Genomic DNA, 14,046 nt, shown 5'->3' with positions numbered 1-14,046 from the left:
GCCTTATAGGAATGTGCACAATTCAGTCGAGACCGGCAAATATGCTCCTCTAAACCAGAGTCTTGTCTTACCCGAGCTCGTATTAATGAGAGTCGCTGTATAAAGAAAAATGGTCTGTTCCACACTACAATGTGAAGATACCCAGTCCGGACACGAAAAGACTGTGCGTGGATTGGCTGCCATGTGGTACAGTGCCATGCACGTACATGTACCATTGCCACGGTCTTACCAAAAATTGTCCTCGTAAACCACAACAAAGCATATCAAAATAACCATCGATATAAATACATTTTAGAAGAAACTACAGAGAGAGGAAGGCCAAGTTTTGTTACAAGTTAGTTGTAGCTTACTTCGATAGTTTTGAAGGCGAGACTATTTGAAAGGTTAGGACAAGTACCCTGCTGCCACCCACGCCATCACCGCTGTGTACAATCCGAAGCTGTATTCTGGCTCCTAACCAACCTACTCTTACTATTAATTTGTCAGCGGTAAGGTTGGAACCAGTATTGTGCATGCCGCACGCAAGTGATGACTCCACAGAGCTAGCTGTACATGTACTCTAGAAACTTGTGCATGTGTACGACGTGTGTACTATGTCGCGTTGTGGAAGTTCCGTTCGATTTCGTTGCATTTTGCCGATATTCTGGTAACTTTTTGTCAATGTTTTTAAGAACTCTTTTTTCAAATCTCTGATTGCAATGTTTCTTAAACTTAGTATTAGCATTTCCCAGCAAAATAGAAGTGTATCAATTGCGTATCGAGGATTTTCAGCGTGTCAGGGGTTTTTGCTAAGCGTATCGGCCCAATGTGCTTTTGAACGCCTGGCTAGAACACTGATTTATGGTTTTGTGTCTTTCAGAGTTGTTACAATATGAAAACCGAAGATGTTATAGTGACATGACGTAATGGGAAAATTGGCACAAAACACTCCCTGGATATGCGTCAGCCAGCTGGCGATCCTTGCCAATTGTTTATGGCTGCCACGTTTGTGTCTAAGTTCGAGCAAGGGAGGATCGTTTTGGGAAGTTCCAGGGTTGTCTGATTTAAATCAAAGCATTTTTGTTAATGATTTAAATCAACATATTTTATTGGGGGGAAGGCAAAAATCTGGATTTGCAAGATTTCTATGTTCAATTCTGTCCATTTATTTTGATTTAAGTCAGCTTTTTGGATTCAGTAAGTATATTTGATGCGAAGGATTTATAGTCATGATTTAATTTAATAACTTCATGTTAAGTTGCCCACTTCAAAGTTTAACCATAGAGAAAGGACACAGAGGGAGTTTGAACTCAGGTGCTTCAAAGTGTTCGATGAGTATTGCCAACCCGTCAGACAAACAATAGTAAACATTCAAAAAATGCCTGATTACTGCCTGCAGCATAGCCTCACAAGTGGGACCAGTAATATCCTAGCAATATTTTGTGTGTTTTGTTGCAATTAACTACAGGTTATTACCACGACCAGGAAATAGAGAGCAAAAAGTCTCTAACATTAGATCTACTTTGCCATCATGAATTAACTTTTTCCTTTGATACGCAGTTCCATTAGCCATGCACTATTTGTAATTTTATTTCATAAGTTTTCAAAGTCTTTGTACCGGTGTGGATTTGGCTAAGACTGGCCAACAACATGTTGACCATCACTGGACAGTTAGTTCAAAACAAACAAAATACACGACTTCATCACAAGGAGTGCTCAAGAGATCTCACGAAATACCTTTTTGTATAAATGCCGCAATAAAATTATTCAAATAAAACACAAGATCTTATAAACAACTTGGCTATTCATTCTCAAAGTAACTCCAGAACAAAGCCATCAATAAGGGCAATGACCACACACGAACGCAAGGGGCACACAGCCTAATACAAGCATGCGCAAGCATTAAATTTGATATTGTTTTAAGATCACACCAAGCACCATCCATGGCATAAATATTCAACTTCCACAGCATTTTAAGGATGCAAATTACAAGAGAAAAATTGCGGCAATGATCATACATGTAGGTACAAAAGGGGGGTTATGGTTGTGAAACAGGTGGTGCGTAGCAAGCATTCACTGCGCTCTGGCCATGGACGTACTGGACATGCCAGGAAGCGGTAATTGGCCAGATGTTGGGCACTTCAAACTCCTTTCGTGTTCTTTCTCCATGGTTTGACATGATAAAGAATCAGTGTACATCAACCCTTTACATCTCTACAAGTATATGTGTATTTTGAGATTAATTAACCCTAACCTACTCAATCCTTCACCTGTTGGAGGACTGAGGAGTGTTAGGGTTAAAAGCCTTAGTCATTATAGTGTTACAGCCAAAACCACTAAATTCATGCCCTTAATAAAGTGATGTTTAATGTAGCTCAAGTCACTGCTCTGTGGAGCTGAATCACGAACAAAACGAGACTGCCTTTTGCACATAGAGCAAGGTCCCAGTACCAGCATTTTGTACCTACAGTGCACACATGTAGCATTCAAAATAAATGCATGTACCTGTTCATGGCATGTTTCTCACTCATTAGTCATTTGATGTATCTATAAGTACCCTATTAACAAATTCTTGTGAACTCTACTTTTGTCAAAACTTACAGTTCGGTTTAAACCTGGTATGCACGTTTTCCTTGGTATAATGTGCACATACATGTACTTGACTCTGAACGAAGTGTCTTCTCGGAGGGTTCATGTACTGGTAGGCATAGCACCACATGGATTTCACCAAGGCTAAGACATGGTAATTTAATCAAATTACTTGATTTTAATTTCTTAATTTTGTCACAAAATAAATAAAAGAAAACTATTACACATGCAGGTAATTTGCTTGCTTTTATATAGACATTTGAGCCAACTAGTCTCGCATTTTTATAAAAAAAAACAAAAAATCTGCTTTAAATAAAAAAATCCCTTTTTTTTAATTAAAAAAATCAACAACCCTGTTGGGAATACCACTTGTTATGATGTTTTGTTACGGTGCAAGTATTATTTCTGTACCTATCTCAGTAAACATTGTGTAATGCGTGTTCTCTTGCTGTGTATAAATAAAATGAACCACTTGTGTCTGGAAAAAACAACAAACTTCTGCATGTTCAGACGCTGAAACTTCAGATTTCAACTGCTGTGAATGGTATATGTGACAGGAACATTCTCGTGTCGTGATTACAGTGTGATACACTTCTGTAAATTTCAAGTGGTTGACTCAATTCCTTGTTAAAAACAGTTTTATTTGGTAATTTGTGCTTCTTTGTGATTGTAGCGCAGCAAATCGGTGCAAAGGATTGAATGACTTCATAAATTTCCATTCCTCTTTCATATAAATCCATCAAATCCAACCAACAATACACACCATAACGACGACGCTAGCCCAGCTTATATCGCCATGCTGTGTGATCAGTTGAAGTGATCCCTCAATCTGCTGGGATCATTATTGACAAAAGCAACCCTAAAGTAATGTCACTATAAAGAGAGTTCACTAGTGACATCGGATTGATAATGTTGATAGATTTTTTATAGAGTTTAAACCTCTGTATTTTAATCTTTTCTGTCGAACTTTTACAACACATAACTGTGACAAAAAAATACTGACTAGGGAGGACAGCCCATTTATTGATGGGGTGAACAATTTTTTTCATCCATTCGTGGGTTGGTATGAGTGTGGATGGTAATTAATTTAACTTTTTTCCCAATGATATTATGATTTGCACCACGTCTAATAACATTCTGAATTTGTGAAACAAGGTTTTTGTGTGAGTGGAAATCTTCAGCATTGGTGGCTTCTGGTACCTCCCTATTTCATAATGGAACTTGCTGCCATGTAAATGTAACTGTTCCTTGCTGCAGCATTACAGTTGCTGTACCTACCTAAACATATTGCACTTTGATTTTAAGCGGCAATCTTTTGCCCTAAATTTACTATTAGTGAAATTTTATCAAAAACCCCAATATTCTGATTCCAAATTCTCAATTTTACTGACCCGCTACATAGTTCCGATAATATTTGATAATAATATTTTGGTTCGGTTTTCCAATTTTTTTCTGAAGTGCAAATTGAGCTCTTACAGAATGCACCCAAAAATACAAAAATAATTTTCTGACTAACTTCTGATGAGGCACGTGTATGTAGCTAAGATAATAATAATTCATTAGAATTAATCAACAACAAAGAATTTCTTTAATGTTTATCTGAGATTTTGCTAGTGAGCAACGTTAGGGAACACTTAGCTGAATTCTTGCCCAATTTCCGGATGCCACTCTTTTTGAAAAATTTCCATGACACTAGAATTGTTCACAAAGGTCCAATAGCATATTTTATGAAGGTTACAGTGCCTGCATTTAACCAAATGAATTTGAAATTTGTTGAACAAGAGGTTTGGCAATACATGTACTGTAGGCCTAAAAGGCAATTCAAGCAAAAGTCAAAGTGTGCCGCATAGTCCTGTTTTTGTATTAGTATTTATTTCAAACCTAGACTAGCTCACTATTTTTTGACAAGTTTGTGTTAAATGCAGGAAGAAGGTTTTTTTCTCTGTGTCCTTCCTCAAACGGAACAAACTTTTTTCATTGTGTGTTACAATCTACATAGCTGTAGGTTATTTTCAGGCAGCCTAAATGTGCATGTAGATTGATTGCACTACACATTTTGATAGTGTTTCTTGCCATGTTAAAAGAGGCTAAATACCGAGTACCAACTAAAAATGTTGATAATGTTTTGTTTCCAACCAGCCCTGAAATCAAATAAATCTTAATTTTTGGGCTGTACATGAAATTGGCATTTTTTACTTTTTTAAATATACACGAAAAGAACACTCTTACCAATGAATGGATAAAGTCCAAGTTATACTTCATTTACAAAGGAAGGAAAGGTGATCAAATCAACACAGAATTGTGTAGCAAAAATGGAAGCTTGATAAATCGAAGATGCCTTGAAAGACACGTCCATTACGTTACAGCGCTGAGAAAAGAAGGATGATCACAGCGGCGAAGCCGCGCTACATTGTGGGAGGTCAGGGTGCACCACGGGTGATCAAATCTTTTCAGTGAATAAATAATACGCACATGGGAAATTTGCATATGTAGTGACTGTTTGGGTAGGTGGATTGCCATAGACTTGTAACGTTTGGTAAAACTGCACAGAAAATTCAGGATCCAAGCGAGATATTAGCAGTGTTTGTTATAGTGATGTTCCACTGTAGTCTATAAGATTCAACTTAAAAGGTAACATGCAAATGTAAGTAATTTTTTAAGTGAATCATCGGAGCCAAGACTATTATTCCCACATTCATACAACACACACACACTGAACAAGTACATTAAAAAGCATCCATTATTCAAACTGTTGTAACCTTTTTCATGGCAGAAGATTTATACTGCAATGTCCACATGATGGAAACTGCATTTTTTCCGAAAAACTTTCCACAAGAGTACAAAACACTCTTTTCCTCTAACCCTCCCATCTCCCAAAAGAATACACAAGAAAATTATGGCAAAGGGGTCATTTTGTCATTCAAATTTGTATGCTCAAGTTTTCTGTGCATGACAAAATAATGTGAACCAGAAGCCAGGGATACATGTACTGCCTTTCCTGAGCACAAAACAAATGAATTGGAGTGTGTACACAGAAAGATCTTTGTGGTTGTTCTTACAAAGCTACATTATGCAAGTTTATTTGAATTGTTAAAGATGGTTGTCATTACACAGGTACATTCAATAATTCATCAAAGGCATGCACAACTTTAATGTATGATTCCCAAGTAACATCTCCATGGCAGGCATGGCATGCATCTAAAATTTTTCATTCAAAAATCTGTCATTGTGAACTGTCCAGTCAAAGTCTGTGCATTCCTTGGGGCAAAAGGTTATGATTTTTTTCAGTGACCACAAGTACAAATGATGAAGGAGGTTAATCTGTAAAGAACACAATTTGCTAAGAGGTCTTATTCGGTATCTTCTTCAAAGTGTTAAATTAAATACCTGTACGAATCACCCTAATAAATGCACAACATGACAGATTTTTCCAATTTTGTAAACATACACTTGTAAAATTTTAGAACTCAAAAGGGTGCAAGAGGCCTAAACAGATACACATGCAAGTAATATCAAAATGACACAGAAAATGTAAATCTCACCATACACACTGGTGACATGAATACCAGCCAAAACTGAAGACTTCGAGGTAACAGAGACATGGACAGACGAACTATGGCTAACGTGGCTAGGCTGACTGGACATGACAGTTGCGGGAGGGTCACTGGTGTAGTCAAATTGGGTTGTAATTAAAGGGACTGTTGCTACATCAGTAGAAACACCAGATTTTACTGCAGACTGTACATCAGATTTAGTGAAGTTGAAGTACAGTATGGGACTGGGGGTTTGAGCACGGACAGACATAGAGCCATTTGTGTTTGGGCAGATGCCTGGTGACAGCCAATGGTAAGCAAAATCAAGGGGAAAACAAAATGGTGAATTCCATCAAGAACTGTACAGCCTTATATCTTCACAAGAGCAAAATACACAATACAGATTACAATACTATACACTTGACCCCTAAATGAAGAGCAATCTCATGATTTGTGCTGCATGTGAAACCTTACCTTTCTAAAAGCACGGGAACAACTGCGCCCGTACAATACAATAACACATAGCAACGGCATCAAACAAGAGTCTAAAAAGTTTAGAAGCAGATTTCAGGGAAACCACAGACCAACCTTCAGAAGTAACACAAAGTGCCGGAAAACAAACTGTTAAAACAAAGCATGGCACAGACAGACAGATCTTTTGAATCTGTGGGGTTAAACTGTCACTTCACCTGAACGCTAGCTGGTTATTAAATGGGCACCAGGATTAAGTAAATGTCCATATTCACACTTGTATGGATAAGTGCACAACATGCATGCGTGAGAAATCCCACATTAAAAGATATCCATACATAGAGTTCTTGCAGGAACTGAGAACACAATGTGGCTTAGGCATGACCGTAACACTTTTAATCAAGAGGCAATCCTGTAGGCCCATTTATGGGTGTTTCCAGAATCAGAACCACATACACGTACCTCTGATTTTATCTGTTCAAATAAAGATGGAAGCATCTAAAACCATATAACATCAACCGTGGCCTCCCGCAACATTCTGTTTGCGGCAAGTGGCAGGGTAAAATTTGGTCTTCAATTCATTTCTTGTGGGTCAAATCACAGTGGGCTTATTATTTAAAAGTGGTAATAGGTAAAAACTTTTTTTCAACAGTGTTAGTCAGTGGGGATATAGTATTCTTCAAATCATCTACTGATGGCGTCACGTAGTAGTCTATCACCCTCTAGGGACAAGTTAAAAATTGTGAAAAATGAATTTTGAATAGATGTCAGTGGCGAAGTGTGTCTGGATGGCCCAAAAATTGACATGGATGAAGATCTTTACCCAGTTAACACGTGTGAAACTTGGGGCTGATAACGTCATCATACCAGAAGTTATAACAAAAAGTAGGGATCAACTGAAGACATAACATGCACAAAACATCAGATTGGCAAAATTTGACCTTGCTTGCCAATAAGAGTGCCGATGTTAACCTGCAGAAAGAAGCAAACTCTGCACTCAGTTTTGGCAAACAAAAATCTCATATTTGTATTTTTAGCATGAAAACAAACTGTGCTTTTTTCATTTGGTCTGATAAATGAACGGTTATACCATGGTTAAACCCACATAAAGTATCCCTGAAAATTACACCTGAGCGATCCATGCTGCAACAACTCAACACACAGACCAACGCTGGCCCCATATAGAGCAGTCAGTGTACGTGTGTACTGTTTCCTTTGACAGTTTTAAAACAGCCTGGGAACTACACTATATGTGGCACCACGCATGCACGAGGTGATGTGTGATTGGTCTGAGGCTAGCCCCACGATTTAACCTTTATTCAAGGAAAAGCGTGGCTACCTGAACACACAACATGCACTTCTGCCATTGGTATGCACGATGAAGACACCAACGCAATGGTGCGACTAAAGGCTACTGTGATTCAGCTGTGAAGTGCTGTGTCTATTCTGCATGTTCACGTACATGTACCTGTGAGCACTGCGTGGGTTTGTATGATCGGTTACAAAGGCATCATACATGGCGGCGATCGATATAGAGAGTTTAAATGATTTATTCCCTAAACAGTGACTGTGATGGCAAAAACTAATCCTATTACCGGTAATGAGTAAACTGACATTTTAAAGGAGTACACTGGTTTTGTGTTGTTAGTAGGCCTACATCCTGTTAAGCTCACATGTAGGTTTTAGTCATTGTTGGTAAAAACATTGGATCGGATCGGACATCGGCCGATGCTCTGATTAAAACATCCACAGTTAAAACCTACATCGGTGGATCCCTAACAAAAAGACCTTTAAATCATTAAAAAATCAAATACATTTGCCCATCATAAGCTGGAGTAAATATCTGCATCCACTGTCTAAAGTGCGAAGCTCCAGCTTCATGTATGTATGTACACGCACATATACGTACATGTATACTGTATAGCAGTGCACTGAATAAGTGAAATCAAGGGGGCAAACACTGAGTGTTATAACACACATTGGGCAGGGCAAAAATTCTTGGTAAAAAGCTTGGTGTTTGAGTAGTTAAGACATCTACACTAGTAAGCAGCAGGTCAAGGGTTCACGTCCCACCCGAGTACGCTTGTGGTTTTTTCACAAGCTTCGGGGGCAAACACTGAGTACACAGTGTTATAACACACGTCAGGCGGGGCAAAAATTCCAAAATTAATTTAAATCAAGTGAGTGTACATGTAGTGCACGGCCGGCAAGATAATCATCATAAAGTATTGAAATATGTACGATACAGCCGTTTTCTTTAAGTTTTGGATCGCAAAAGTTGTTCAGTGAGATTACATCTGTCAAATTTCAGTGAAACTGGCCAGTAGTCCACCGTGTGTGTTTAGATACTACAAAACTTTTTCCAAACGTAAGCTTTGAATTTTAAACTCACGGGATCGACTGGAGTAACGACACTGCTTTTCCTGCTGCTTCTAATGCTAGACTGGTTTTAACCCCTTGACAACGGGAATTTCTTCCCAAAAGCTGACTCCAAGAATTCCAGCCTCGCTTGGCCACGAAGGCCACCTGCCAAACCGCAAATTCTCGGTTTGTGGCCCTGCATGCTCTGCACGCTCTGCGTGTTTGCGTGTTGGTTAAATTCTGACCTGTAGGGTAGTTTATAAGAGCTGATGATGATTTATAACAAACATTGGTTCTGCAGTCGTGAATGTTACATGTACATGTAGTTTAAAGGAACCAGGAAATGGAAATACTTTTATTAATTTCACTAAAAACCCTTGAAATTGTATCTTTGGGTTTCAATTAACCTTATTTAAATTTTTTGTTATGCACTTTTAACTCATATTTGGATGCTTTTTGATTTTTATGCTAATGATTTGCATATTCATGAGCAGATCTATGATGTTATCCGAGGCACTGAATCTCAATGTTGCACTGATTTGTGCACAAATTATTTTTTAATCACTGCTATGCCAGATTTTATTTTCTTTTTTAGTTTATTGCTGTATAAGCATATAGCAATGATCCAGCAAAAATCCTTTCCACAGAAATGTTCCCACATAGCAAATTTGGGATTCACAATTTGAACATGAAAACATGCAACCTGAACCATGTCTTCCTGGATAAAAGCAAATCGCCCTCACTTGTACAGAAATGCTTGGTCAATTTTTATATTTCAAAAAAGTGCACTGTTCAGTTCACATGAATCAAAAAAGATGTCTGTCTTCATACATGGAAGAAGTGTAGAGATACACAAAAAGTGATTGTAAGTAATATTCATTTCCTGGTTCCTCTTTTTGCAACAAAGCTGGTAATTTTGGGCATATTCCTTGAATGTTCTATTGCCCGAGTGTGTTTATCAGTAACAATGTGTTTCTCCCAATCATTTCGACCCGTTTGACTCACACAGAAGTCAGCATTGCACACTGTGCAAAATGCAAAATAATCCAACCATTTACTGGATATTAGGCATGGCCACTCATCGCTGTATTTCTGAAGAAACCTCTGCTGAAGCTTCAGCTTCATTTTCCCATATTTGGGCAACATATTTCAAGCATGGCACCACTGTTTATACTACAACAGTGCCGCACGTCACACATGCATACCATTGCCTATGAATGATTGGTGAGAAATTCGCTGCTTTGCTGAAGTAGTCATCTTGATATGAGACATTATATTCCTTTTGTCCACAGCCATCACATGTACTGGTTCATACATGCTGTAAGTACATACGTACGTAAATGCACGTGAAATTTGCAAGTAACGATCCAAGTCTAGAACCAAGACTGGTACAAATACATCATTGCACAGTACCACACTGCTGGCACAGTCTAAAAAGACCTTCGATGGTTTTCAGACCAGTTTTGTCTAAAAAAAAAAGGGGTAATGAAGCGTCTTTTTAAATTTAATATTTTTCAAGACAGCATTGTCAAAAATCGTACCTGAACAAAGAACATACATACCGTACAAGCATAAAATTGGTGGAAAATTGTAAAAACTACACCAAAATCATACATATTGGGAGCTCTGCCCAACCTGTGGGCCTATTTTGGGTAGAGGCCGGCAGCTGCATTTAAGGCTGAGTGCACAGTTTTACTACTATTTTAGGGGTATCTTTGAGGGGAAAAAAAAAATCGCATGGCTAACCCCGATAAAATTGAAACGAGAAGTGAACTTCTGGCCATAATCTTGAATTTCCAATGAAAAATCAGAGGCCGACCTCTTCCCGAGAGTCAAGAGGTGGCACTATTTTGGTCCAATTTTACACTGTTTTCTGTGCGCACGTATTTGGTGCGGTACAACCTTATACAGTCAACTCTCGTTAATACGAGGTCCTTGAGACTTACAAATTTAGCTTGTATTATCCGGACCTCGTCTTATGCGAAAGCTGCCGTCCTGCTCGACGTACGTATCACCAATGGACCATAGGTAAAGCATACATGTGTACAAGTACAACGTTTTGCTTAAAGGCACAAACGTTTTGCTTTTGAACCTGATTTTAAAAAGGTTATTTATGAAAATGAGATACAGTTTAATGAATAAAGACTTGTAATGAAGAACAATTATAAAATGTAAGAATGGAGGAAGTGGAATTTTCACCAGTCATGTCCATTTGTCCCCACACACTGTGATGAGATCCACATGCACGCATGTAACATAAGCACATTAACATTTAGTTGGTAACCAACATCAGAGCTGCACTTCTTGCACATAAAATGAGAGGAAACCAGCTATTGGTTGTGTGGACAGCAGAGGGCGAATATCGGATTTTACTTTGGAAACGCAAGTGGGTTTGGTGAAACACTTTTTTCTTCAAAACTTGTGGCTGTTATTTTTCTTGACCACTCCCTGCCAGGGATTACGGATCCAGACACGTATGCTTTTATATGCTTGGCTGGGGTCTCCGAACTCGGACAAAGGGAACAGGGCCTTGTAACGATATCCCTGACAGTCCTCTACTCCCATCAACTTTAGCACGATCATGAAGTTCGACACAGGTGTGTATGATATCGGTACATGTACAGTACACTGCAGGGACATACGCAATCACATTGCATAATGAAGAGCAATCATGCCTATTTGCCTCCTGTTCATCATAGCCTTAAGCAGGGCGAACGGATGATTCAACCACGCGCACATTACAAGGCAGGCTTTGTACTAGCTTACGTTAAGTTTATACACAACTATATAGTTTTTATACCTTCGAGTTGGAAATCGTAAAAATCAGTTGTAAAATTACTAAACAAATCGTAAAAATTACACCTAAATTGTACAAGTTGGTATATCTACAAAAGCACTCTAGCACTCCAATGACGAATGATACAATACCGCTGCACACTAATCTGGCCCGTATTGAAAAGATGCCAGCAGCGCACTGTGCTAGTTTCGGGAGCAAAAGAAACTTTTCTGGGCAATCTGGGCTGTTTTTTACAAGGTGGCAGGCCTGGCTGAAATACTCAGGCATCAATAGATGCTGTCTGTCAGATTAAAGTAGCCACCAGACAGACACTTGATGGGGTTTAGGCATTCAGGGAAAAAAAGATATGAATTTTTGAAGATTTATAAAAACCGAAGACAGAAAATCGTCTGGTTTTAGACTGCATTTCAAAATGCACCTAGCAGCAAGTGGTTAAAGGTGGAAACTTGCTGGCACATTATTAAGTAAATAGAAATTTCATTCCATTTGTTCATGAACAAATCAATTTCTTGCATTTCCCTCCCCTGGAATGTTTCTACTTACATGAGGTTAACTTGACTCTCTCCGTGCTGAGATCAACAGGTGTGTATTCTTTGAACCAAATGATTTCTGGATCAGGGTTACCCTCCGCTTCACAATGAAGTAATATTGGATAGCCCTTCTCTACAACGTCGAGTACTGGCTCTCTTGTGATCACTGGAAAACCTGCAGGAATACTGGAACCTTAGGAAGAAAAAGAATTATTAGTTTACTGCATGAACATAATTACAATTCATGAAAACACGTGAAAATAATACAGTGCATTATTCCTCCCCCAACATGCTACACACTGAAGGGTGCCATTCTTATACAATATTGGTGTTGAATGCGCACATTTTGCTAAAAATAAAGATTATCTGTAATAATGTAATATTTACAAAACAGAGCTAAATGCAGATAACAAAGAGTAACTGTCCATGCACAAGATACACAAAATACCTGTTTTATCAAATTTAGAATCAGAGGGCTCAAAAGGATTAGACTACTACCATCATAATGCAACACGTACACCAAAGAAACCATGGGGAAAAAGTAAACAACTCCTAAAATAAAACTGAAATAAACATATCAGCAAGAACATTACATTATTCAGGTAACTCTGATAATGGGGCCAACTAAAACTTGCCATGACGTTTATATTTTTCAGTGGTAGAAATGAATAGATAGTCAAACAAGGATCTTTCAGAACATCTGACAGAAGTTTGAAAAGTGATCTCACGTAAACTAGAGATTTACTGTACAATTCATTTGCATTCTTACTTGCATAAACCTGGAGCCTCGCTGTACTTCTGACTGATCCAGCAACATTTGATGCAATACAGTGGAATTCCGCATCGTCACGACCATCTCTAAGTGGTTCAATCCTCAGAACAGATCCAGAAGGCATTGGAAAAATGTCTGATCTTGAGTTTTGGGCATTGCGGGATCCCTTCTCCCAGCGGAATGATGGTTCCGGATCACCTGATGCCTCACATACAAATGCTATGACACCTCCTTCAATACCAGACTCAGACTGTAGTTCTCTAGTAATCACTGGAGGTCGAACTGCCAATTCAGCAAGAAATGTACATGTATCATTATTCCAATAATGTCTGTTTTGCGTATATAAATTATCAAGCTTAAGTCAAGGTGGATTTAAAGACATTATCTTGTGGGTTTGAGATGCCTTTTAATATTTTTTTGCCATCTAATGACCCAAGTGTTGTTTAAGTGGAATCCCTGCTGCTTTCAAGTCCCGCGAGGTGGCAATTGTCATAGCTTGTCCTTGATTGATAAACATGAGTGGCAGGAGTCTGTTGCATTGACCTGACATTGCCTACGAGTGCATAAATGTTTTGACGACAGTGCACCTTTAACGCAGTTTCAACCCTGTTCATCAAAACTAAGGAGAGATACAAAGCAAAATAAAAGTATACCCTTTTACCTGCTACACAGAATTTTGACGTCAAGAAATAGGCAATCAAAGCACAGACGAGCATAGAGGTGGAAGAATATTTGCTCTGCCTCAGTAACATGGCTGTACCCTTTCCACTGCTGTCCTCAGAGACTAACCTGCAAGTTTTAAAACAAGTCATTTTTATGGGGAAAACTGCATATTTATTGACTATTTTAAAATTGGTTTCAATTGTAGGAATGTTGGCAAGTACTACAACAAGTTCTGTCATTTTTATGGTGCAGTGTATGCATACGTACATGTAGATCTTGACATACTACATCTGTGTATTTACTTTGTAGTTTTAAAAATGCATTTACATGTATAGGCAGGTCTGGCATGTA

General features: G+C 38.5%; 1 protein-coding gene across 1 annotated transcript in view; it reads right to left on the bottom strand.

Annotated features, from left to right (window-relative positions):
- The window catches only part of LOC110980159 (receptor-type tyrosine-protein phosphatase F-like), a 213,498-nt gene that overhangs the window by 184,435 nt on the left and 15,017 nt on the right, over positions 1–14,046 (bottom strand). Inside the window, exons 2-4 of the mRNA XM_022236540.2 lie at positions 13,694–13,821; positions 13,030–13,314; positions 12,274–12,453 (exon numbers count right to left, since the gene is read on the bottom strand). Coding sequence (XP_022092232.1) covers positions 12,274–12,453; positions 13,030–13,314; positions 13,694–13,784 — 556 coding nt within the window. The 5' untranslated portion in view covers positions 13,785–13,821. The remainder of the gene's footprint in view (positions 1–12,273; positions 12,454–13,029; positions 13,315–13,693; positions 13,822–14,046) is intronic.

The sequence above is a fragment of the Acanthaster planci genome, linkage group LG12 (genome assembly GCF_054643075.1).
Source record: "Acanthaster planci isolate LZ-2023a linkage group LG12, COTS_SCS, whole genome shotgun sequence".
NCBI classification, from domain to species: domain Eukaryota; kingdom Metazoa; phylum Echinodermata; class Asteroidea; order Valvatida; family Acanthasteridae; genus Acanthaster; species Acanthaster planci.
Note: the sequence above shows the minus strand (reverse complement) of the source record. Positions and strands in the feature narration are given on the sequence as shown.